At 43.4% G+C, this 26,324-nt stretch overlaps 1 protein-coding gene across 1 annotated transcript in view; it reads left to right on the top strand.

The window, feature by feature from the left end:
• Nucleotides 1-26,324, top strand: part of MYO16 (myosin XVI) — a 701,007-nt gene that overhangs the window by 465,893 nt on the left and 208,790 nt on the right. The window contains exon 24 of the mRNA XM_069757932.1: nucleotides 5,653-5,728. Within this exon, the coding sequence (XP_069614033.1) occupies nucleotides 5,653-5,728 (76 nt within the window). The remainder of the gene's footprint in view (nucleotides 1-5,652; nucleotides 5,729-26,324) is intronic.

The following is a 26,324-nucleotide window of genomic DNA, read 5'->3' as shown; positions in this document are numbered from 1 at the left end:
TCATCACAACAGAGACCCTAATCAGAGGACAATAAAACATTCCTTATCTAAGAACTGGCCCAATATTTATGGACATAACTGTTTATCACTCATGGTAATTCTGCTTCATGTCACCTGTCTTATCCATGGGTTTCCCCATTTTTTTTTCTGTGCTATGTTGTGCATAAATATGTGATTCTTCAGAACTTCTTTTAGTCTTTGCCTGATGAAGAGACCTGTGTAGTCTCGAAAGCTTGCAATTTGTTACCATCTTTTCAGTTAGCTATTAAAAGGTATCAGCCACTGAGGACTCTCAATTCTAAAATTTTTTCTTATTCTAATAATCACTGTTACCCAACTGAACCAATCTTTTTTATTATAAGATAAAATGAAGACCATCCACGTCAAGTTGATCATATACTTTAGATTTATTTTGGCAGATTCTACCAGCGTTAGCAACTTAATGTTTGTAGGGCCACATCGGACATTCCCTTGGCATTTGTTTTTAGAAAAGTTAAATATCTGACTATTAGGATTATTTTAACTAATCGGCTATTTTTTTCTCCGGAGATAAGCAGTGTAAGTGGAGAAATTGCAGGGAGATAGGAGTTAGCCACTGAAACACTCAGTTGGCAGTGACTTATATACTCAAAAGCAAAAGAATGAGTAGTTGAAATGCAACTGCTGAATCTTTCTTGACATCCACTATCAGGGTATAGTTGTGAGGTTCACATTGGATGGATGCTCACAGTTGTCAAATTGAGGAGATTCTGCTGACATGCTGTATAATACACAAGGCCAGCTTGAGGCTATCCAAAGATGTCATACAGTCCATTGCACTATGTTATTAAAGGGGATGTCCACAAGTATTGTTTCTAAATATGGGCATTGGAAACCCTGCAAGAGCCTCGTGCTATGGTGCCAGAAGAATAGCAGTGGATTAATAGATGGTAAGCCTGTTCATTTACTGGATCAACATGCTGGGTTCATTTAAAAAATACATTTTTTTTAATAATTCAGTTGCGGAAATTCTCTTTAAATGTCTATAGCTAGCTTAGCCTACCTTATTAAGACAAAAAATATACATTTTTTAACCCCTTTCTGGCCTCGGACGGGATAGTACGTCCGAGGTCAGAACCCCCGCTTTGATGGGGGCTCCGGCGGTGAGCCCGAATCAAAGCCGGGACATGTCAGCTGTTTTGTACAGCTGACATGTGCCCGCAACAATAGTGGCGAGTGAAATCGCGATTCACCTGCCGCTATTAACTAGTTAAATGCCGCTGTCAAATCAAACGCTGACAGTGGCATTTAACCGGCGCTTCTGGCCGGGCGGCTGGAAATGAACACATCGCTGACCCCTGTCACATGATCGGGGGTCAGCGACGCTTCTGCAGAGTAACCATAGAGGTCCTTGAGACCTCTATGGTTACTGATCCCAGATAGCTGTGAGCGCCACCCTGTGGTCGGCCCTCATAGCACACCTGCAATTCTGCATAGCAGTGATCTGATGATCGCTGCTATGTAGCAGAGCCGATCGTGTTGTGCCAGCTTCTAGCCTCCCATGGAGGCTATTGAAGCATGGCAAAAAAAAAAAAAAAGTGAAAAAAAAATGTGAAAAAATTAAAAAATATATAAAAGTTTAAATCACCCTCCTTTCGCCCCATTCAAAATAAATCAATAAAAAAAACAAACCTACACATATTTGGTATCGCCGCGTTCAGAATCACCTGATCTATAAATAAAAAAAGCATTAACCTGATTGCTAAACAGCGTAGCGAGAAAAAAATTAGAAACGTCAGATTTACGTTTTTTTGATCGCCGCAACATTGCATTAAAGTGCAATACCGGGCGATCAAAAGAATGTATCTGCACCAAAATGGTATAATTAAAAACGGCAGCTCGGCCTGCAAAAAATAAGTCCTGAACTGAGCCCAGATCATGAAAAATGGAGACGCTACGGGTATCGTAAAATGGCACAATTTTAGCATTTATTGAACCTAGCAAAAAAGCCAAACAAAAAACAAATGTGGGATTGCACTTTTTTTGCAATTTCACCACACTTGGAATTTTTTTCCTGTTTTCTAGTACACGACATGCTAAAACCAATTATGTCGTTCAAAAGTACAACTTGTTTTGCAAGAAATAAGCCCTCACATGGCCATATTGACGGAAAAATAAAAAAGATATGGCTCTAGGAAGGAGGGGAGCGAAAACCGAACACGGAAAAACGGAAAATCCCAAGGACATGAAGGGGTTAAAGACTATTTGGAAAGACAAATTGTGTGTTGTTTGTGGAAAGAAAAAGAGTGCATTAAAAGGTCACTTTGGTCCTATTATGCTGGTACCCTGCATATATCACTTTTGGATTGTCTTTTCTACGTTCATAAATAATATCAGACATGATAACTGAGATAAAATAAAGTATACTTTTTATGATACTTATTATTTATTTCAGTTCCATCCACACAGAGATCATTTAAGATATACTGGATTTATCAATATAGCATTATCGGCCTATCTTCTAACCCACTAGAGAAAATATATAAATCTATTTTATTATCAGGGATTACAGTGATTTGTTATCATAGCCTTTCATAGATGACTTTCTTCTTGTGGTATCTGAATTTATCTTTACCATTTGTTAAAACAAGCTCTGCTACATAAACTGAAATTTGTGCTTTTTTTCATTGGGTGTTGATTTCAACACACTTCAAACATAAATATATGTGAACTTAATAGTCACACAAGTCACACATTGCATGATGACATGTGGGCACCAGAAGTCTAAAGGTATCTGTTGGACATTTCTAAGGGTACCGTCACACAGTGCAATTTTCATCGCTACGACGGCACGATTCGTGACGTTCGAGCGATATAGTTACGAGATCGCAGTGTCTGACACGCTCCTGCGATCAGGGACCCCGCTGAGAATCGTACGTCGTAGCAGATCGTTTGAAACTTTCTTTCGTCGTCTAGTGTCCCGCTGTGGCGGCATGATTGCATGGTGTAACATATATCGTATACGATGTGCGCATAGTAACCAACGGCTTCTACATCGCACATACGTCATGAAATTATCGCTCCAGCGTCGTAGATTGCAAAGTGTGACAGCAGTCTACGACGCTGGAGCGATATTGTTACGACGCTGGAGCGTCACGGATCGTACCGTCGTAGCGATGAAAATTGCACTGTGTGACGGTACCCTTAGTTTCATGTATCCTGTTTAGTTTTTGCTTGCATTTTTTATTGGCTTAATTGCTTTATATACAAGAGCCTATGATTAAAGGCTTTGCTATCTTACAGTATTTGCATAAGCCATGCATATCAGTACCTCATTTATAACATTTTGCTGACTCTCACATAAAAAAAATCTTAATTAATAATAAATGCAAACGTTTAAGTAGAATAAGATTAGAAGCTGCATTGTAATCCTTTGTTTTGCTTTTTTGTTTTTTAATTCCAAACATTTAGATTAAAAATTGACAGGGCACAAAGAACAATGCTAATTCCTAGCTTGAGCTAAAACAACTAAGTAATAAATATAAAACTTCAACATAAAATTTTTACAAAATATTGATATTCCATTGAAATCAATTGAGCATAATAGTTAAGGGATTATTTAACTAAAGGAAAAAAAACTACAAACATAATTTGTTATGTTTTTGCATGTGCTTGGAAGGACACATTGTGGTGGACCATTCATTTACACTGCCGTAATACTGCCATGTAGTGACCAAACAGTGGTCAGGTCAGACTTCAAGTTTGCAAAGGTTCCCTGCAGAATACTATGTTGCAGACTATACGAGTGAAGTCAGTACTGATCAAAGTCACAGAATATACAGTACTTAAAGGGGTTGTCGACTACTTGGACAACTCATTCCCATTCCTCATATTTGGCCCCATTAAAATAAAACCACTGAAACTCACCTCGAGTGCCACAACCATTCCAGTGGTGTCTGCACTGATGTTCTTGGAACTTACATCAGGTTGTTACGTCACTGTCCACACCTCCGGACAAATCGAGCATCTAGAGGAAGTCAGAGAGCAGCCGCAGTCTTGACTCTTTATTGATGTTCAATACTTCCGTAGGCGAGGATAGTGAAGGCGGTGCTGATTGGTTGCAGGGCTCGCTTAATGTAAAAATCTCATGTCAGTCCTGGGAATGTGGGCGCCGACATCACTAGAATTGTGAGGACATTGGAGGTGAGTGTAGAAGCTTTTATTATAACGGAATGAAATAGGAGGAATGAGAAAGAGTTTTCCAAGTAATGGTCAACCCTATAAAGATAACCAGTCATCTCTCCTGCCATGTCTGTTTTAGTGAATAATTATAGTCAATATGAGTCAAGAATTCTGGAGTGTTCATATGTTATCAATATCAGTTTTCTCGGGGTACTGGTGTCAGACCCTCACAAACCTGATTCATTTTATTTATTATGCTTTCCCTATATAGCGCTAGCATATTCAGCAGAGGTTTACATATGTTATCATTGATGTTCCCAATGGGGCTCACAATCTAAATTCCCTATTAGTATGTCTTTGGAATGTGGGAGGAAACAGGAGAACTCGTAAGAAATTCACATAAACATGGAGAGAACAAACAAACTCCTTGCAGATGAGCGACCTTGGTGGGATTTGTACACAGGGCCCCAGCGCTGCAAGGCTGCAGTGCTAACCACTGAGCCACAGTGCTGCCTATGAACCTAATGTTCATAACCAATTGACAATGCTGAACCGCTGTCTCACAGTGACTGAAAGTATCAACCAAAATGGATATGACAGGAGAAATGATGGCTCGTCTTTAAATACTGTGTACTCTGCCTGGTCAGCTGTTTGCAATGCCATTGGTGACCGGATGTAAACAATGTTCATAGCCAGAACAGCATATCTCAGTTCACTATGTAGTGTCTGTTCTCAGGTACAGCTCAGCTTCTTTTGAAAATGACCTTTGACTAGGTCAAAAGTGACCAGTTTTCGCTCTAATTTTATTTGTGCTGCTACCTGAATAATTTGTTTTTTTTATTCTTTAAATCCATAATACGTTTCCAGAGATATGGGCCTTTTTATTTAGTGCTAATGTTTTGGGGAGTGGCACACAGGGTAATAATGCAGATCATCCAAAAGACACTTTCCCAGAGAATCCTGTACTATACTCTCCATTGATAAAGGCCATAAAGTTTGCTCTAATTACATAAATTCACATCTCTGAAGCTGTATATATTCATGTCATTTATTTTCTTATTTTCTAAATAAAAATGTGCACTATTTCACAAAATGCAAACAATTGTGCAGTATGTGATATATAATTCTGTATATGCCCTTCGAGAATCGTGGGAAAGGGTTTATGTCTTTAAGTTGCTTAAACTTCAAAATGAACTGTAAGAAAAATTTGTAAAGGTGGCAACCATGAAGCCTCTTTGAGGGCATAATTAATAGTAAATTAAGAGATATGTAAAATCTCATTTAAGCAATACTGGCTATGATAATTCCATGTAGGCATTGCTAAAAGGCACTACTGTAATTTTTCCCTTAAGAATAGTTTATATGAACATGGATAATTATATGAAAAGTGCACATGTTGACATTACTATTTGTTTTTTTCTAATTATCTTAAATATATTTGGGTTAATAAGAAAACTTGATATTTTACTTGTCACATGATTCTCCCCCCAGGTAACGTATGACATTTCCGGAGCGATTGAGAAAAATAAAGATGTATTGTCTCAGAATCTTCTCTTTGCCTTGAAAAGTAAGTTATATAAGTTATGATACTAGTGAAATATGAAATAGTGTTTCCTTTATACTTTGATCTTAATATTGTAGTGCAATAACAGTGCACTATACCATTTTTACTCCCCAAAAGTTGGAGAAGGAATTGGCAGTAATTAGAGGAGCTGAAGAAAAAGGTATTCAGTTGAGATGTGTATCTAATATAAAAAATATCCCTGATCATCACATATTAGTGCAATACTGGATCTCTACATTTTCAATCCCAGCTTGTGCTTAACCCACATTTACTGTCATGTGTGAAGAGGGCTGGCACATTTCAGAGGTTAAGCACAACATTTTCTGACTGCCTATGTACCAGCTGTGGTAGACAAAGGGTCTCATTTATCTTTTGAAATAAGTCAGCCAACCCATTTTACACATAGCTCTGATAACATGTAGTTACATGAATCTCCCTTTCCAGTCGAGCCCAAGCTGGAAGAGGAGCTGATATGTGGAAATGTTGGCTTCTTTGATGATATACAGTTGTGTGAAAAAGTGTTTGCCCCTATCTGATTTCATATTATTTTCTAAGTTTGTCACACTTAAATGTTTCATATCACCAAACAAATTAGACAAAGATAACGCAAGTAAACACAGAGTGCACTTAATAAATTAAGTTTTTAATTATTAAGGGACAAAGAAACCCAAACCTACAGAGCTCTGCGTGAAAAAGATATTCCCCCTCCATAACACACAAATTTACTGTGGTTTATCACATCTTTGGGAGTTCAAATTCCTTGACCACACCATGACCTGATTACTGCCACACCTGTTCTCATTCAAGAAATCACATAAATGGGACCTGCCTGACAAAGTGAAGTAGACCAAAAGATCATCAAAAGCTAGGCATCATGCCACAATCCAAAGAAATTCTGGAACAAATGAGACAAAGTAATTGAGATCTATCAGTCTGAAAAAGACTTTGGAGTGGCCTAATCAAAGTACTGATCTTAATCCGATTGAGATGCTGTGGCTTGACCTTAAAAAGGTGGTACATGCTTGGAAACCCTCAAATGTGGCTGAATTACAACAATTCTGCAAAGATGAGTGGGCCAAAATTCCTCAGAGCATTGTAAAAGACTCATTGACAGTTATTGTGAATGCTTTGTTGCAATTGTTGCTGCTAAGGGTCGCCTAACCAGTTATTAAGTTTAGGGGCAGTCACTTTTCCACACAGGGCTCTGTAATTCTTTTTCCCCTAAAATAAAGAACTACATTTAAAAACTGCATTTTGTATTTACTTGTGATATCTTTGTCTAATATTTAAATTTGTTTAGTGATCTGAAACAGATAAGTGTTACATACATGCAACAAAAAAATAAGAAATCAGGAAGGGGAAATTTTTTTTCCACAAAACTGTAATTACATTGGTTTTACAGAAGTTCTATCTTGCCTTGCAATAGTGGGATGTAAAGTTTCTGGGACTCAGGACTGCACTAATATTTGGAGTTTGGGGCATCTTTAAGGTAGTTTTTATATTTCAGCATTAGAGTGGTGGCATTAATCCAAGTTCCCTGCCCCTAACTTACTAGCCGCCACCATCTTCTTCTGTTCTATGCATTACTTCGATCGTTTTCTGCTAATTGTGACCTGTGAGATCTCTCTATAGTGTTTTTTGGGTTGACTTAAAGTCACTTCTCAATGTAAGTCTGAGAGCCAGAAGAAAGCTTTCACAGGCTTAAATAAGCAGCTTGTGAATGTTAGCCCTGTCTTCTGGTCAGTCAAGAGCAGAAGATGATGGCTAGTAAGTGTATTAACATAGTATGTAAAAGTTTTGGGCACTCCTGGTAAAAATTATTATTACTACTGTGAACAGTTAAGCAAGTTGAAGATAAAATGATTTCTAAAAGGGCTGCAATTAAAGATAACAAATTTCCTTTGTAATTTAGGCAAGAAAAATGTATATATTGTCATATTTTTCATTTTAAAAAACATGAAAAGGAAAACGGGCCCATACAAAAGTTTGGGCATCCTGGGAGATTTGGGCGCTTGGATAACTTGGATCAAGGTTTCAGACTTTAATTAGCTTGTTAGGGTTGTATCTTGTTCACTATCATCATTCCGAAATACCAAGTAATGCAAATTTCACAGCTTTATAAAAGCCCAGCCTCCTCTAACCTTGTGCCAAAAAACAGCAATCATAGGTTATTCTGAACAGCTACCTAGAACTCTGAAAATGCAAATGGTAGAGGCCCACAAAGTATGATAAGGCTATAAGAAGATAGCAAAACATTTTCAAGTTGCCCTTTCCTCAGTTCAAGATATAATTAAGAAAGGGCAGTTAACAGAAACAGTGGAGGTCAAGATAAGGTCTGGAAGACCAGGCTAAATTTCAGTGAGAGCTACTCATAGGATTGTCAGAGAGGCAAGTCAGAATCCCCGCTTGAGTGCAAAAGACCTTCAGAAAACTCAGTAGAATCTGGAGTTGTGGTACATTGTTTTACTGTCCAGAGACACTTGCACAAATATGGCTTTCATGGAAGAATTATCAGAAGAAAGCTTCTAAGTCCTCACCAGAAAATTCAGCTTCAGAAGTATGCCAAAGAACATCTTAACAAGCCTGATGCATTTTGGAAACAAGTCCTGTGGACCAATGAGGTTAAACTAGAACTCTTTAGCTGCAATGATCAAAGTTATGTGTGGAGAAAAAAGGCTCAAGATTTCAGGAAAAGAACATCTCACCAGCAATTAAGCTTATGGGTGGATTAATCTTGCTTTGGGGTTGTGTTGCAGCCAATGGCATAGGAAACATTTCATGGGTAGAGGGAAGAATGAATTTAATGAAATTTTAACAAATTCTTGATGCAAACTTAACACTATATGTAAAAAAGCTGAAGTTGAAAAGATGATGATTTCTACAAATTGATAACGATTAGTGATGAGCAAACGTACTCGCCACTACTCACCCGAGTATCACTGCGAGCACCGAGCATTTTTGGGATTATTTGGCGGGAACTCAGGTCTCCAGCCTGCATTTTTGGCAGTCTTTAGAGACCCAATCAACGTGCAAGGATTGTCTGCCAGGCACTGTAACACCGCAGCCATCTTTGTTGCGGTCTTGCAGTGATTGGCTGGCCACACAGCATCCTCAGGAGTATATGATACCGGACGCCGCCCTGCTCAGTGCTTTCAGTCCTGGAATCAGACAGTGTAGGGAGAGCTGCTGCTTTGATAGGGTCAGATTTGGGGATTTCTTAGTCAGTGTGGGGCCTACCATTCTAAAGTACTCAAATACAGCTAAAGCTACAGAACGTTTAAGGATTAATTCTGGAGTATATAGGTTGCAGTGTTAGGTAGGCAGGGAAGTGTACATCGCTCTTTACATATCAGTGCAAGACCTGCAGGCAATGTATGTGTGTATATAGATATCATTGCATATATCAAGAGGGTTCCATTACTGTCTGCTGCTGCTGCCTATATCATATATAGTTAGTGACGGTATATACCTAGCCCCAGGTATAATTGGCTATTAACATTTTTTTGCCAGGTTAATAGATAATATTTTATTGCAAAGCAATCCAGAGCCCTTTTTTTCTCCATTTGCTTTTTGACTCTGCACAATACAGCCAGATCCTTTTTCTAGCACAGCGTGAAAATCCAGCAATTTTAAAGGGGTCACAATCACTTATGAGTGCACAGAAAAATCTTTCATTATTTTATGGTATGTTAGAGTAGATTTTTTTATGAGTGTCTTACAAAATTTCTTGACACCATTTTGCTGAACCCCCTAAAAATACATACAGGCCACATATTTTGCAGTATTGCATATATGTGAAACGCCTCATATATCCGTGTGCTACAAAATGTGGGCATTTGGAAAGTATCTAAGTCCGTATCCTTCTCCATCACAGGGAAGTTTTCCAGATGTGGTCTCCTTGGATTTATGTCCTGGGTTAACTGGGGACAGATACCCCGTTCTATTGAGCCATCTGAAGCTGGAAAGCTCTGTCTTTCCGGCGTTCTGCAGCCTCACTCTCCGCCTGGCGTTCTGCAGCCTGTTGGTACTGTAGAATAAGCTGCATGCACAGATTGGGATTACTTGTTCCAAGCCGTTGTAAGTCCATTTGTAAAGTACAGTCCATAGGCTTCTCAGCACTGGCATTTCCATCAGGTATTTCCGGTGCAAGAGCTGCATTGCTGGGTCTCTGTGAGGTAAACTTTCTCCTTGGCCAGATGCTTAAGCACTTTTCTCCATGTCCTGCTCAACCAAGGCACATATCAGTCGCTCCTTGGATCTGTCGGCTGTCTTTATTCCTCTCTGCTCACAGAGGCCGGTCAGAGCCTGTTTGCTCAGCTTCTTGTACTGGGCTGTGATATCGATGAACAGCCTTTGCCAAATAAAAGATAGAAAAGAAAAATGGGGAGGGGAAACTGTTTGCAAGTATGTCTAAGTAAGCACTGGGTTGAGTCTTGTAGAACTGGTGCACTCCTCGCAAGGATACCAATTCTTAAGTACAGGGAATAATTGCTTAAACCATGCACTAATGCTCTAATAGAAATAATTCTATCCCACCGCTGCCACCAATTGTCACGGATCCCTACTCCATAGTGTCACTAATTTGTCACGTGTCTGCTCTCACACGTGACTTGGGGTTGTGCCTGCCAGGGTTAGCTTTCTCCCCTCTCTCAGTCCAGCATTCAACCAATGTCCTATTCTGTAATGGGAGCATAAATCACACACCGACCCAGGCCACACACCCGCTCATACACGCTGCCACCACTCACCGAATACACGGGCGATGAGTCCCGGACTATTAATACTAATATTGTCTACCACTCATAAGGCTCACACACCTTAGGCTATGGATTCTTTTAGAACATTTAAGGTTCAACTTGTTAAAGTTTTATACTTTAATACGAAAAAGGTTCAGTGCTTACAATAAGAAAAGGTATAAAAATATGATAAATAAAAAACAGACAACTTATGCAAAACAGTATAAAAATAAACAGAAGAAACTTACAGAAATTATCTAACTGGTAGTTTCTTTCTGCTCCCTGGGTAGGACAAATGTAGATTGGATCACACCAGCTTCTCAGGCTGCCCCCATTATGTGAACACAATTCTCTGTATACAGCCTTAATTTATAGCTTGGTCTAGAGGTCAGGTTTCTAGACTGCCCCTCAGGTTAATATCATAATTGCTGGCTTTTTGATTGGGCCATGGCCACGCTACTAATGAATATATTATTTTTCTCTTGAGACACCCTGTGTAAAGCTTCTCACGGATAGATATCATCAAAACCGCAATTAACATCTCCCCTCCAAGAGCTAGGAGGTGTCAAATATTCCTTTTCTTCTTGGCCCTAGCTAGACCCCCTGGTGAGATTTGGAGCCAGAGGTCTACTTGTCTCAGGGAAGTACATATTAACACCTAGGTGCAACTTGTAGCTTTCAAGATAGATGTTACATTTGCCAGTGACACAATAAATCTATACATAGTCCACTGCTACCGTGTGTGTGTATATATATATATATATATATATATATATATATATGTATATGTATATATATATACACACACACATACTTCAACACAGTGGTATTTCTGTAACAGGCCTCATATATCTGCGTACTCCAAGTTTGGGCATTTTATGCCGTTTGTCCAAATTTTTCCTGTCTGTTATTCTACTTATATAAAGCACTATTTTGCATTTAAAAAAATACACGCCACATATTTGACAGTGTGGTATTTCCGTGACAAGCCTCATATCTGCATGCTCCAAGTTTGGGCATTTAGTCCGTTAGTCCAGTTATTTTCCTGTCTGTTGCTCTATATACAGCACTATTTTGCATTTAAAAAAATTAAAAATACAGGCCACATATTTAGCAGTGTGGTATTTCTGTGAAAGGCCTCATATATCTGCGTGCTCCAAGTTTGGGAATTTTATGCCGTTAGTCCAATTTTTGTCCTGTCTGTTACTCTACTTATATACAGCACTATTTTGCATTTTAAAAAATACAGGCCACATATTTGGCAGTGTGGTATTTCCATGGCAGGCCTCATATATCTGCGTGCTCCAAGTTTGAGCATTTTAGACCATTAGTCCATTTTTTTTCCTGTCTGTTACTCTACTTATATACAGCATTATTTTGCATTTAAAAAAAGACAGGTCACATATTTGGCAGTGTGGTATTTCCCTGACAGGCCTCATCTATCTGTGCTAAAAATGTGTCCATTTTAGGCCTACATATTCTAGTGTTTTTGCTGCCTGTTTCCCTACTTTTTGACACCAATTTGATAACAAAAAAAAACATTTTTAACTACAGTCCAGATAGATTAAAGTGTGGTTTTCCCACACACGTATCACATACAAGTTTTCTCCCAATTCAGACATTTGTAGTGAACGTGTAAAATATTCCAGTCCATTTATAATGGACAAGTCACGTGGCAAGGGAAGGGAAAATGTACGTGATGATACATGCTGAAGCCATGGGCAAGCTAAAATTGGGCCACAAAATACACCCACATCTTCTCGCTGGACCTTAGTGTCCGAAATCCTAGTGGATTGCAGCAAGACAGCACTATTGAAGCCAGAGCTTTTTGTGATTAAGTTGTTGGTTGGATAGCGGATAATACTTCTAGTTACTTGGCCACCAGCACCTTGTCTTCCACACGGTCAAGTCTAAGTAGCTGTGAATCTGGACCGCATATTACTCACCCCAATCCTCCTTCCTCCCCCACATGCTGAGTGCCCTGAGACAACTGATCCCACACTCGGATACTACGAAGAGCTGTTCACTTTTCCATTTACAGATACGGGCCTCTAGCCTGGTCCACTATAAGCGGGGCAAGATGAGATTCGATGTAGTGATGGCCAAATATTTGAGCAGCCACGGTCACAAGAGGTGGACGATGATGAGACACAATTGCCAAAAAGTCAAGAGGAGGACCAGGGTGTGGAAATGGAAGATGAGATGGTGGATGATATAGTAAATGACCCAACCTGGCAGGAGGACATGCAGAGCAAGGACAGCAGCACACAAGGGGAGGGAGGTGTATCACCACTTCAGGCAGGAAGAAGCAGTGTGGTGGCTGCAGACAGAAGGCAAGCAATCGTTCTCCGTTACACCAATATGACGTAAGTTGGCAGTCCAACTGTTAGGTCTTCCTACATCTGGTTATTTTTCAAAGACTCGATAAACCCAAACAGGCCATTTGCAACACCTGTCATGCCAGCATCAGCAAGGGTAGCAAAACTATCACCACCACCAGCATGATCAGGCATATGGCAGCAAAGCACCCAACTTTGTGGGCCCAACCCCAGGCTCCAGGAACAGTGTCTGTGGGTGACACCACTGCTTCTTCCACTGTTGCGCATGCAAGCCAATCTCCTGTCCGCGGTTCATGTAAAGATGCCTCCTGCCCTGCACCTGCCATTTCCCACACTAAAATAGCACCATCATCCACATCCTTGTCCCAGCACAGCTTTCAGTTGTCTATTGCCCAGTCATTGGAACGCAAGTGGAAATACGCAGCCAACGCCCCACAGGCCACAGTGCTAAATTCACATATTTCTCATTTGCTTGCACTTGAAATGCTGCCTTTTAGGCTCATTGAGAAGGAATCTTTCCGCAACATGATGGCGGCGGCTATCCCAAAGTACTTGGTCCCCAGCTGCCACAATTCTCCCTCTGTCCCATCCTGGTATTACACAATGCAGTTACTGGGAAAGTACACCTAATCACGAACACATGGACATTTGCTTCTGGCCAGGGACGGTACATCTCGCTGATGGCACACTGGTTTAACACAGTGGAAGTCGGGACCCAGTCAGACCTTGGGATTGAACACATCCTCCCAACACCGAGGATTGTGGGCCCTACATCAATCAGGGTTGCCCCAACAGTCTACAGCTCCTGCACCTCCTCCTCTTCAGCCTCCGTCTCTGAAAGGAGCACATCTGTCCCAAGCTGGAAGAACTGCAGCACTGCCAAATTCAAGCGGCAACAGGCTGTGCTGAAGCTAATATGCTTAGGTGACAAACCATACAATGCTGAAGAGTTGTGGACAGCTCTGAAAGAGCAGGCAGATCTGTGGCTGACACCGCTGAACCTCCAGCCAGGCATGGTTGTGCGTGACAATGGCAGGAGCCTGGTGGCGGCTCTGAGGTGAGGCAAATGGACACACGTACCATGCCTGACCCATGTGCTTAACCTCGTTTTTCATCGGTTTCTAAAAATCTACCCGGAGCTGCCAGATCTGCTTATGAAAGTATGCCGCCTGTGTGCCCATTTTAGAAAGTCAGCTACAGCTTCAGCCACCCTTGCCATGCTTCAGCAGCTTTTGCACCTTCTGGCTCACCGACTGGTGTGTGATGTCCCAACGCGTTGGAACTCTACACTGCAGATGTTGGAAAGGATTTGTGAGCAGATAAGGGCAGTTGTTGAATACCAGCATTAAAAAGGTCATTGTTATTCAGGTCAGCCTCTACACATAAGACCTCAGGAGTGGACATGTAACATATGAGGAAGCATTGCAGGCAGCGCAGGAGGACATGGAAGAAGGAACCATACAGGGTGATAACACGCAGCCCAGCCTCATGTCATCCCAACATGGATTGGATGACATTGAGATAGAGGAGGAGGAAGAACAGGAGCTACTTTCATGTGCTGTAGATGGTACTACAAGCACAGCTGTCATACCATCTGTTCAGCGTGGATGGCCTGAGGACAGGGATGAAAAGGAAGAGGAGGAAACCTTGGTCAGTCATCCTGTTGGTGAGGACATGGAAGGCTTGCCTGTCACCAGTCTGGAACGCATGGCTGACTTTATGTTGCATTGCCTTTCCCGTGACTCTCGTATTGTAAAAATTTTGGGTGACAGTCATTACTGGGTAGTGACTCTTTTAGACTAATGCAACAATGAGAGCCTTCAATCTCTTCTTCCAGAAGCAGACAGGTGTACTAAAATTCTGCATTACCAGAGGGCCATTGTTGCAGAATTAGTAAAAAAATTCCCATCTCAAAATGCTGGCGGCAGTCATAACAGTTCGTTGGACAACCAAAGAGTACAGGCGAGAGAGACACAACTCCAATTCAAGAGAGGCAGGGGAACACTGGAAAAGTTCTGCGACAGTTTTCGCAGACCCTCCCATCGCCCTGGCCCTGAGGCGGAGGGTAATGTCACAAGGAATGGAATGTTTTCTAAGATGCTGAGGGAGTACTTTGCTGACCGTACCAACATCCTCCGTGATTCCTCTGTGTCTTTTAATTTTTGAGTATCCAAGCTGGTCACGTGGCATGAACTGTCTCTACGTCTTGTAGGTCCTGGCCTGACCTGCCACTAGCGTTTTGTCAGAGCGGGTTTTTAGTGCCGCTGGTGGAATTATCACAGATAAGCGCATTTGCCTGTCAACAGAAAATGCAGATAGGCTGACTCTTAAAAAAATGAACAAGGGCTGGATTGAGCCAGACTTCTCTACACCACCAAATGACAGTGAAGCATAACCTCCAATACAGTGTCTTTTTGAGAGGTGTATTCCCATGCACCTCTTCAAACCCACATATGGGTATGCACTTCCTGATTTTGGCTATTTGATGTACTCCTCCTTTTCCTCATCTTCATCATCCACCACCACTAGAACACCAAGGTGAACGTGTTCTATGCTGCTACAGCCATTCAATTTTTTGGCAAGGGTGTCTATGATCCCCATAAAAGTTTTTTTTTAAATATTTACACCCCATTTGGAAATGTTTGTCAGCCCATGCACTTAGTGTAAGGGCATTACAAGCCTAGGAGATCCGCTCCTTCAAATTGGGCCTATTTTTAATGAGGAGTTCCTGCACATCTCATCATCCACAGCCATTAGATCACCAGGGTTAACGTGTTCCATGCTACTACAGCCACTCTAGTTTTTTGCAAGGGTGTTTATAATGCCCGAAAGCAATTTTTTAAATAATTTTTACCACCCATGGCGAAATATTTGTCAGCCATACACTTAGTTTATGGGCATTACAAGTCTAGGAGACCTGCTCCTTTAAATTGGGCCTATTTGTTAATGAGGCCTTCCTCCCCGTCTCATCATCCACTGCCACTAGATCACCAGGGTCAACGTGTTCTGTGCTGCTACAGCCACTCTAGGTTTTTTGCAAGGGTGTTTATGAATCCTGTAAACAATTAAAAAAAAAAAAAAAATTACTCCCCAAGTGTAGCAGACCTGCTCCTTTAAATTGAGCCTAATTTTTAATGAGGCCTTCCTCCACGTCTCCTCATCCACCGCCACTAGATCACCAAGGTTAACGTGTTCCATGCTGCTACAGCCACTCTAGAATTTTGCAAGGGTCTTTATGATGCTCATAAAGAATTTATTAAAAAATTTTTTACCCCCCATGGGGAAATGTTTGTCAGCCCATACACTTAGTGTATGGGCATTCCAAGTATAGGAGACCTGCTTCTTTAAAGTGGGCCTCTTTTTTTAATGAGGCCTTCCTCCTGTCATGGCGCCCAGGTATAACTGCTGCAGGGGAAGCTGCACCCAGCAGCAAAGGAGCTGGTCTAGACGCCGAGTAACTAACCTAATAACCAACGGGACTTTACACATGTGACAGAGTGACCAGGTAAAACAACAGGACCTAAGACATGTGACAGAGTGGGAGGAGGTCATGAGGTAGAGCCAGACGCTAGGAAACAGAGAAGGGACAAGCATAAAAGAATAGTCAAACAAGCAGAGGTCATAGCCAGGGGATCACGAGATACGGGTAGGGAGAGTCAGGGAATAGTCAGAAGCAAAGCCAGAGGTCAGTAATTCAGGAAAACGAATAGAGAAACGCATGGGAAGCAAGAACACTATGCAAGCCGGCACACACTCAAGAGGTCAAGCATACAGACTGAAGTAAACTTATAGCTGACAGGGATACCAGGTTAGGAGCGAGTATAAATTGCCCTCCCATCTTGAATGAGAGGCCAACAACATTAACCCTGAGAGAACAGGAAATTAACCATATCCTAACCATGACACCTCCACATCTCATCAACCACCGCTATTAGATTGCCAAGGTTTAACGTGTTCCGTCCTGCTACAGCAACTCTAGTTTTTTGCAAGGGTGTTTGTGATTCCCGTACGCAATTTTTTTTAAAAAAATTACCCCCATGGGGAAACATTTGTCAGCCCATACACTAAGTGAATGGGCATTCCAAGTATAGGAGACACACTCCTTTAAATTGTGCCTATTTGTTAATGAGGCCTTTCTCCACATCTCATCATCCACCGCAACTAGATCACCAGGGTTAATGCGCTCCGTGCTGCTACAACCACTGTAGCTTTTTTTTTTTTTATTTATCCCCATGGAGAAATGTTTGTCAGCCCATACACTTAGTGTATGGACATTACAAGTATAGGAGACTCGCTCCTTTAAATTGGGTCTATTTGTTAATGAGGCCTTCCTCCACGTCTCATCATCCACTGCCACTAGATCACCAGGGTTAACGTGTTCCATGCTGCTACAGCCACTCTAATTTTTTGCAAGGGTGTTTATGATACCCGTAAATAATATTAAATTTTTTTTTACCCCCTATGGGTTAATGTTTGTCAGCCCATACACTTAGTGTATGGTCATTATAAGTCTAGGAGACCCGTTCCTTTAAATTGGGCCTATTTGTTAATGAGGTCTTCCTCCACATCTCATCGTCCACCGCAACTAGATCACCAGGGTTAATGCGCTCCGTGCTGCTACAATCACTGTAGCTTTTCTTTAAATTTATCCCCATGGGGAAATGTTTGTCAGCACATACACTTAGTGTATGGGCATTACAAGTATAGGAGACTCGCTCCTTTAAATTGGGTCTATTTTTTAATGAGGCCTTCCTCCACGTCTCATCATCAACTGCCACTAGATCACCAGGGTTAACGTGTTCCATGCTGCTACAGCCACTCTAGTTTTTAGCAAGGGTGTTTATGATGCCCATAAACAATTTTTAAAAAAACATTTACCCCATGAGGAAATGTTTGTCAGCCCATACACTTAGTGTATGGGCATTCCAAGTATAGTAGACCAGCTCCTGTAAATTGGGCCTATTTTTTAATGAGGCCTTCCTCCACGTCTCATCATCCACCACCACTAGATCACCAGAGTTAACGTGTTCCGTGCTGCTATAGCCACTGTAGTTTTTTGCAAGGGTGTTTATGATGCCCGTAAACAATTTATTTAAAAAAATGTACCCACCATGGGGAAATGTTTGTCAGCCAATACACTTAGTGTATGGGCACTACAAGTCTAGAAGACCCACTCCTTTGTAATGGGAGTTTTTTTTTGAGGCCCTCCTCCATGTTTTTTCCAAGGTGATATTCGGGTTCGGGCAAATTTGTCTCAAGGCGGACCTTGCATTCAGTGCATAAGGAAACAGTTTGGCAGTTAATGTGTGTGAATAATGTGAAGTGGAATTTCCTGTGGCCATCCAGTAGCTGGGTTCAAAGGCTTATTTGGGTGCTTATCACTTGGTAGCAGGGCAAGCCTTGCAGTCAATACATAAGAAAACAGTATGGGAGTACAAAATGAATAATGTGAAGTGGATTTATCTGTGGCCATCCAGTATGTGGTTTCAAAGGCTTATTGGGGTGCATATGACTTGGTAGCAGGGCAGGCCTTGCATTCAATGCAACGTTTTTTCAGGAAGCCCTCTTGTACCTCTAGAGAAAGGTGTATTGAGGTGCATCATAATTCTTGGTTCAAAAGCTTCTTGGGGTGCATATGACTTGGTAGTAGGACAGGCCTTGCAGCCAATGTATAAGAAAACAATATGGGAGTAGAAAATGAATAATGTGAAGTGGATTTTCTTGTGGCCATCCAGTTCCTGGGTTCAAAGTCTTATTGGGGTGCATATGATTTGGGAACAGGGCAGGCCTTGCAGTCAATGCATAAGAAAACAGTATGGGAGTACACAATAAATAATATGAAGTGGATTTTCCTGTGGCCATCCAGTACCTGGGTTCAAATATTTCTTGGGGTGCATATGACTTGATAGCAGGGCAGGCCTTGCATTCAACGTAACATTTTTTCAGGAAGCCCTCCTGTACTTCTGGTGAAAGGGGTATTGGGGTGCATCATAATTCTTGGCAGCCCAGCCACTCACTATATAGGCAGTAACAGCATAGGAGACCCACTGTTTAATAATGGTCCTTTAAGAATATTAATGCCGCCTGATGCCCCTCTAAACATTTGTATTGGTTGAAAGCAATGTTAAAGTCGAAAAATGCATCAAAAACTCTGCTTGTCAACATAGTCCAAGTGGTAGAGTAACATTTTTGTCTGGGGTTAATTATTTTGCCTTATATACAAGTCATTACCCTGGAAAGGATGTACCTTTACATATTTCCCAGCAAAATCCATTTTGGTTTAGTTTTTGTTTGTTTTTGGTGCACCTGTAAAAATGGCTTGAAACTCTGACAACATTGCTTACAGCTGTGACCTAGAAGTCAGAAATGCTTCCAGGGGCGATCCCCATGATGTTCCCATGTCATTTGAGCAGTGTTTCAATCATTTTCAGATGTTTATAGACCTTAAAAGGACCCTTGGGGGAAATCGCTGTAAAAAATGCTCGGGTCACCCATAGACTTACATTGGGTTCATTGTTGTGTCCGAGTACCCAGTATTCCAATTTGCTCGACCTGAACAACGAGCATCTGAGCATTTTAGTGCTCGCTCATCACTAATAATGATCCTAAACACATGTCAAAATCCACAATACACTACATCAAAATGTACAAGCTTAAGGTTTTTCAGTGGCCCTCATAGTCCCCTGGTCTGAACATCATTGACAATTTCTGGCTAGACCTCAAAAGAGCATTGCATACAAGACAATCCAGAAATCTCACAGAAGTGGAAGAATTTTCCAAAGAAGAGTGGATGAAAATCCCTCAAACAAAAAGTGAAAGACTCTTGGCTGGCTAACATAAACAATTTACAAGCTGTAATACTTTCAAAAGGGGTGCTAGTAGGTACTAACCATGCAGGGTGCCCAAACTCTTGCATCGTCCAATTTTTCTTTTTGTAATTTTTAAAATGTTAAAGATGAAAATACATAGTTATTTCTCCATCGTCTCATTGGGGGACACAGGACTGTGGGTGTATGCTACTGCCGCCAGGAGGCTGACAATAAGTAGACACAAAAAAAGTTAGCACCTCCTCCATAGTATACACCTTGACACTGGCCCTGACAACTCCAGTTTATGCTTAGTGTCCACAGGAGGCACATCTCTGAGTTTCCCCAGATTCTTTTTTTTCTCTGAACATAAGACAAGGGCGACGGACCTTTTTGAAGGGGTCCGATCTCCCCAAACCAGTAACGGGCGAGCACATGGAGTGTCACCTCCACGTATCCTCTCCCGCGACGTGGGACTTCGTTTGCCGGACTTATAACCTGACCACCCTGAGGTAACCCTAGGTTGTACAGGCATTCATACTTTGTCCGTGCAGCCTCCACTTCATCACCAATGCATTGACTACGGTGTTTAAAGGAGGCAGACTGTCCCTCTCCTCACGTTCTGAAGGGTGTAAGGAGTTAGGGTGCCTGCACCGTCTTTTCATTTATAGATATACTAGATTGTGGCCCGATTCTAATGCATCGGGTATTCTAGAATATGCATGTCCCCGTATTATATGGACAATGATGATTCCAGAATTCGCGGCAGACTGTGTCCGTCGCTGATTGGTCGAGGCAACCTTTATGACATCATCGTCGCCATGGCAACCATTATGACATCTACGTCGATACTGTGCCCGTCGCTGATTGGTCGAGGCAAAATCGTGGCAGACTGTGCCCGTCGCTGATTGGTCGAGGCAACCTTTATGACATCATCGTCGCCATGCTGTGCCCGTCGCTGATTGGTCGAGGCCTGGCGGCTTCGACCAATCAGAGACACGGGATTTCGAGGACAGACAGACAGACAGACAGAAAAACCCTTAGACAATTATATATATAGATATATATTTATATGTGTGTCTTTTTCTGACCTCATGCGTTGTCAAGAGGCTGTGGGGGGCTCCTGCTTCATCGCGCGTTCTGTTGGTGCTGCACCCGGCGCAGTGTTAGTCTCCAGGATTATTCCCCATAAGCAAAGACACAGGTGGAAGTCCTGCTCCTTTCGGCTGCTTCCGGTTTTTGGTTCGGCCTGTTGCATTATGGATCTTGTAGTTTTCAGCAGGGGCATGGGCGGAAGTCCCACCCCCATCGGCGGCGTTTACTTTCCATCGCGTGCACCCAGCTTTCCTGGGAGAGCGCAGGAAAAAGGAAAATCTAGCCCCCTGCTTCGGCCTATTCCGGGTCCGTGCGCCAGTAACTCCTCCCTCCCTTTTTTCTCAGGCACATCCGCCCTGTAATTCAGTACATAAGTGTGGTTGTTTGCACAGAAGCATGGTTCAGTGTTGGAGAATATTCGGGGACACAGGACTGGGGTAAGTGCTACTTCCCTCAGCCTGACAGCAGTATTTGTTTTAGACCTAGTAGCTCATAAGGGGATACGGCGCATAGCAGCAGCGGCAGCAATAGAGTCATCATGTCTAGAAAGACTAAGACTCACACAGTCCTGTATACCTCATGCATTTCCTGTCAGGCTGTTTTTCTGCATGCGCAAATTAACCATCTCTGTGAGGCTTGTGATTCTGAACGCGCTCAGGAGCCCCCGCCTGCTACCCCGCCTGCTACCCTGCCGGGTGTACCTGTATCTGAAACTGCGGTATCACCCCCTGAGTGGGTCATATCCTTAACGCAATCTATGGCATCTCTAACAAAGGCGGTTGAGTCCCTTCAAGCCCCTGTCAGGGACATTCATCCGCCTGTTTTGGAAAGATCCTCTGATTCTCAGGATCCTCCGGCCTGCAGGGGCCGTGCTCCCTCTAGGCAGACGCAGGGGAATCGAACCCACACAGCGTCTCCCGGTCCGTCGGGTGCATCAGCATCTTTGAATTCCGTCTCTCGGTCTCCCTCTCCTGTGGAATTGAGTGAACACAGTTCGGACTATGACTCAGAAGGGTCTCTTGATTTAGAAGCTCCTGATTATCAGGAATCAGTTGACAGTCTCATTGAGGCTGTTAACCAGACTTTGGGAGTAGAGGATGTGACCACCTTACCTTCAGGTCATAAGGTGTCCTTTAAGAAATTCAAGCAACCTCATAAGGTGTTTTCTACTCATCCTGAGTTTGAGGATTTAGTCCAATGCCACATGGAGCGACCGGATAAACGTTTCTTAGGCCAGAAGGCCCTAGGTGCAAGGTATCCTTTCGCACCAGAGCTTTGTAAAAAGTGGGCAGAATCCCCTTCAGTGGATCCACCCGTGTCTTGTTTGGCCTATAACACACTGCTGTCTCTACCCAATGGGTCGGATATCAAGGATCCGACTGATCGGCTCATAGAGAGTCTAGCTAGGTCAGTGTTTGAGGCTTCAGGTTCAGCCCTTGCGCCGTCTTTTGCGGCGACATAGGTTGCCAAAGCTATGATAGCTTGGTCAAAGTCCGTAACTAAGGCTCTTCAGGATAGGGAGTTACCTATGGAACTGACAGAGTTGTCTAATCAGATATCTTTAGCTGGAAATTATCTGATTAATGCGCCCTTGGATGCGGCAAATTGTGCAGCATTGGCAGCTGCAAATGCTATTGCTATCAGAAGGGCTCCATGGCTGAGAACTTGGCGGGCGGACTCTACTTAAAAAAAGTCCCTTAGATCCCTTCCTTATCAAGGTGGCCGTCTATTTGGCGCAAGGTTGGATCAACTTATATCTGATACCACAGGGGGAAAGAGCAATTTCCTTCCTCAACAAAAAGTTAAACAACCATTTTGTCACCAATTTCAAGCAAGGTTTAAATCCTTTCGTAACACCCGGTGGACTGCAGCACCAAGCTCAGGTCCTCCAGGTTGGTCTAACCAGGACAGGGAGCCCCAGGTCTCATATAAGGCCAATCCAATGGCAAGAATGCGTTACCAACCGCCAAAATCAAGGGGATCTAGATATCCTCGGTTTTCGGCTAAATGACTGGAGGCAGCCTCATGTCGTTTCCAACAGAGTAGGCGGTCGCCTACTACTGTTCCATCAGTCCTGGCTGTCGGTCGTTCACGACAGATGGGTAAGAGAGCTGGTGGTTTCAGGGTACAAAATAGAATTTCTCTCTCTGCCTCCAGGCCGTTTTTTTCCTTCCAGTCTTCCCAGTTCAAAATCCCGATTAAGGGCTTTATTCAAAGCAGTCGAGTCTCTTCAGTCCAACGGGGTCATTGTTCCCGTTCCAAAGGAAGAAAGGTTCCAAGGATTCTATTCCAATCTGTTTACTGTTCCCAAGAAGGATGGGGCCGTAAGACCCATTCTGGACCTAAAGTGTTTGAACAAATTCGTCAGCACTCGTCATTTCCGTATGGAGTCTCTCCGCTCTGTCATTGCGGCTATGGAAAAGGGAGAATTCCTAGCCTCCATAGATATTCAAGATACCTATCTGCACGTCCCCATATTTCTTCCCCATCAAAAATTTTTACGCTTTTCCATAGGCGAACTGCACTTCCAGTTCACGGCATTACCTTTCGGGCTCGCCACCGCTCCCAGGGTATTCACGAAGATGATGGCAACAGTTGTGTCTATCCTGCACTCTCGGGGCATAGTCATTCTGCAATACTGAGACGATCTCTTAGTCAAAGGGTCAACTTTTCAGGCATGCAAGGACAACGTCAACATCACTTTGGACACTCTATCCCGCCTAGGGTGGTTGGTCAATTTAAAGAAATCATCTCTAGTTCCATCTCGAAAGATTTCTTTTTTAGGGATGATCTTCGACACCTCTCAGGGTCTAACTGTCCTACCCCAGGACAAGGTACTCTGCCTCCAGCAGGAAGTAAAAGTCCTTCGGCGGCCGAGTTCCCACTCAATCCGATTCTGCATGAAGGTCTTGGGAAGGATGGTGGCGGCTATAGAAGCAGTTTCATTTGCCCAATTCCATCTTCGCCCACTCCAACAGGCACTTTTGTCAGCCTGGGACAGGAGTCCTTTTTCTCTCAATCTCAGGTGTCGTCTGTCTCCCCGGGTCAGGCAGTCCCTGATATGGTGGATAAGGAGTTCCTCTCTGCAGCAGGGGAAAGCCTTTCCTCCAGTCCATTGGCTGGTAGTCTCTACAGACGCCAGTCTTCTCGGTTGGGGAGCAGTGTTTCACCAACACACAGCACAGGGTTGTTGGTCCCCAGGGGAATCAGCTCTTCCAATCAACCTGTTGGAGATAAGGGCGATTTGGCTGGCTCTGCAGCACTTTCACCATCTTCTGGCGGGTCACCCGGTCCGGATCCAATCGGACAATGCCACGGCTGTGGCCTACATAAATCATCAGGGGGGCACCCGCAGCAGGTCGGCCATGCGCGAGGTAAGCCAAGTCCTCCGATGGGCCGAGAACAACCACTCCGTGATCTCGGCAGTTCACATCCCGGGCAAGGAGAACTGGGCAGCGGACTTTCTGAGCCGACGGGGTCTTGCGTCCGGGGAATGGTCTCTTCACCCCGACGTTTTTCGGCAGATATGCCAACGCTGGGGTACCCCGGACGTGGATCTAATGGCCTCCGGGTGGAATGCCAAGGTTCCCAGGTTCGTCGCTCATTATCGAGATCCAAGAGTACTCGCCGTAGACGCACTGGTCCTATCTTGGAACCAGTTTCATCTTCCATATCTGTTTCCTCCTCTGGCGCTGCTCCCAAAGGTAGTCAGGAAGATCAAGACAGAGGGAGTTCCAGCAATTCTAGTTGCCCCAGATTGGCCTCGGAGGTCATGGTACGCAGACCTAGTTCAGCTGATTGCCAGGGTTCCTTGGCAGCTACCAATGCAGCCAGATCTTCTGTCGCAGGGGCCGATATTCCACCAGAACTTAGAGGCCCTGCATTTGACGGACTGGCCATTGAATCTTGGATTTTGACCCAGGCCGGTTTTTCTCAGAAGGTAGCTTCCACCATGATTAATGCTCGAAAGACAGTTTCAGCGCGCATTTACCACCACACTTGGAAGGTCTTTCTCTCATGGTGCAGGAAGCAGGGTCTTCCTCCTCTACGGTTCTCCATTCCCAATATTCTAGCTTTTCTCCAATCTGGTCTAGACTCAGGTCTCGCACCAAGTACCCTTAGAAGGCAAATATCAGCCTTATCGGTTCTATTCCAGCACCGGATCGCTACCAATTCGCAAGTAAGAACCTTTTTGCAGGGAGTCTCTCACATGGTCCCTCCTTACAGAGCTCCGCTAGAGGCTTGGGACCTTAACTTGGTCTTGAGTGCTCTTCAGGAAGCTCCATTTGAGCCCCTCCAAGACGTCTCTTTAACGTATCTTTCTTGGAAGGTTTTGTTCCTGGTAGCTATAACTTCCATTAGGCGGGTATCGGAATTGGCGGCTTTGCCCTGTCAGGCGCCGTTTCTAGAGTTTCATCAGGATAAGGTGGTGCTAAGACCAGCACCTTCTTTTCTGCCAAAGGTAGTTTCCTCATTCCACATCAATGAGGACATTGTCTTGCCTTCTTTTTGTCCTGCGCCAACTAACCATGTGGAAAAAGCTCTCCATACTCTGGATTTGGTGAGAGCTCTGAGAAGATACGTTTCTCGGACCGCCTCTTTTCGACAGACGGATGTCCTGTTCGTTCTTCCTGTGGGTCATAAAAAGGGACTCGCAGCCTCTACTTCGACCTTAGCCAGATGGATACGAGCCAACATTCAGGAGGCCTACTGCATCAAGGGTGCAGCCATCCCGGCCCCAGCTGGGATCAGGGCACACTCTACTCGAGCGGTAGGGGCTTCCTGGGCACTTCGGCACCAAGCTTCAGCAGAACAGGTTTGCAAAGCAGCAACTTGGTCCAGCCTGCACATCTTCTCCAAACATTATAATATCCACACTCAGGCCTCTGCTGATGCAAGTTTGGGAAGGAAAATTCTTCGGGCTGTGGTATCACACCTATAGGCGGTAAGTGCCTAGGGTTTTTTTTTCCAGTAAGTCTTCTTCCCACCCTAGGACTGCTTTGGGACATCCCACAGTCCTGTGTCCCCCAATGAGACGATAGAGAAACAGGGATTTTTGTGTTACTCACCGTAAAATCCTTTTCTCCGAGTCATTCATTGGGGGACACAGCTCCCTCCCTATTCATCTTGTTGTTTTGTCTATGGGGTTGTTCAGACAGTAGTATTATTCTAGACATGTTGACTTTGTTCTAATGCTGTTTTGTTTTCTCTATCTCCTACTGCTTGTGCACCAAACTGGAGTTGTCAGGGCCAATGTTAAGGTGTATACTATGGAGGAGGAGCTAACTTTTTTTTGTGTCTACTTAGTGTCAGCCTCCTGGCGGCAGTAGCATACACCCACAGTCCTGTGTCCCCCAATGAACGACTCAGAGAAAAGGATTTTACGGTGAGTAACACAAAAATCCCTGTTTTTGAACCAGGGGTGCCCAAACTTGAACATGCCATTGTAGTGGCTTGGAATATGCATTAACCCTTTCACGACATGCGCCGTACATCTACTGCGCATGCCGTGAATCCCCCTTTGATGTGGGCTCCGGCGGTGAGCCCGCATCAAAGTCGCGACATGTCAGCTGTTTTGTACAGCTGACATGTGCGCGCAATAGCGGCGGGTGAAATCGCTATT

Source organism: Ranitomeya imitator, chromosome 3 (genome assembly GCF_032444005.1).
Source record: "Ranitomeya imitator isolate aRanImi1 chromosome 3, aRanImi1.pri, whole genome shotgun sequence".
Classification (NCBI taxonomy): domain Eukaryota; kingdom Metazoa; phylum Chordata; class Amphibia; order Anura; family Dendrobatidae; genus Ranitomeya; species Ranitomeya imitator.
This window is presented reverse-complemented; position numbering and strand designations above follow the sequence as displayed.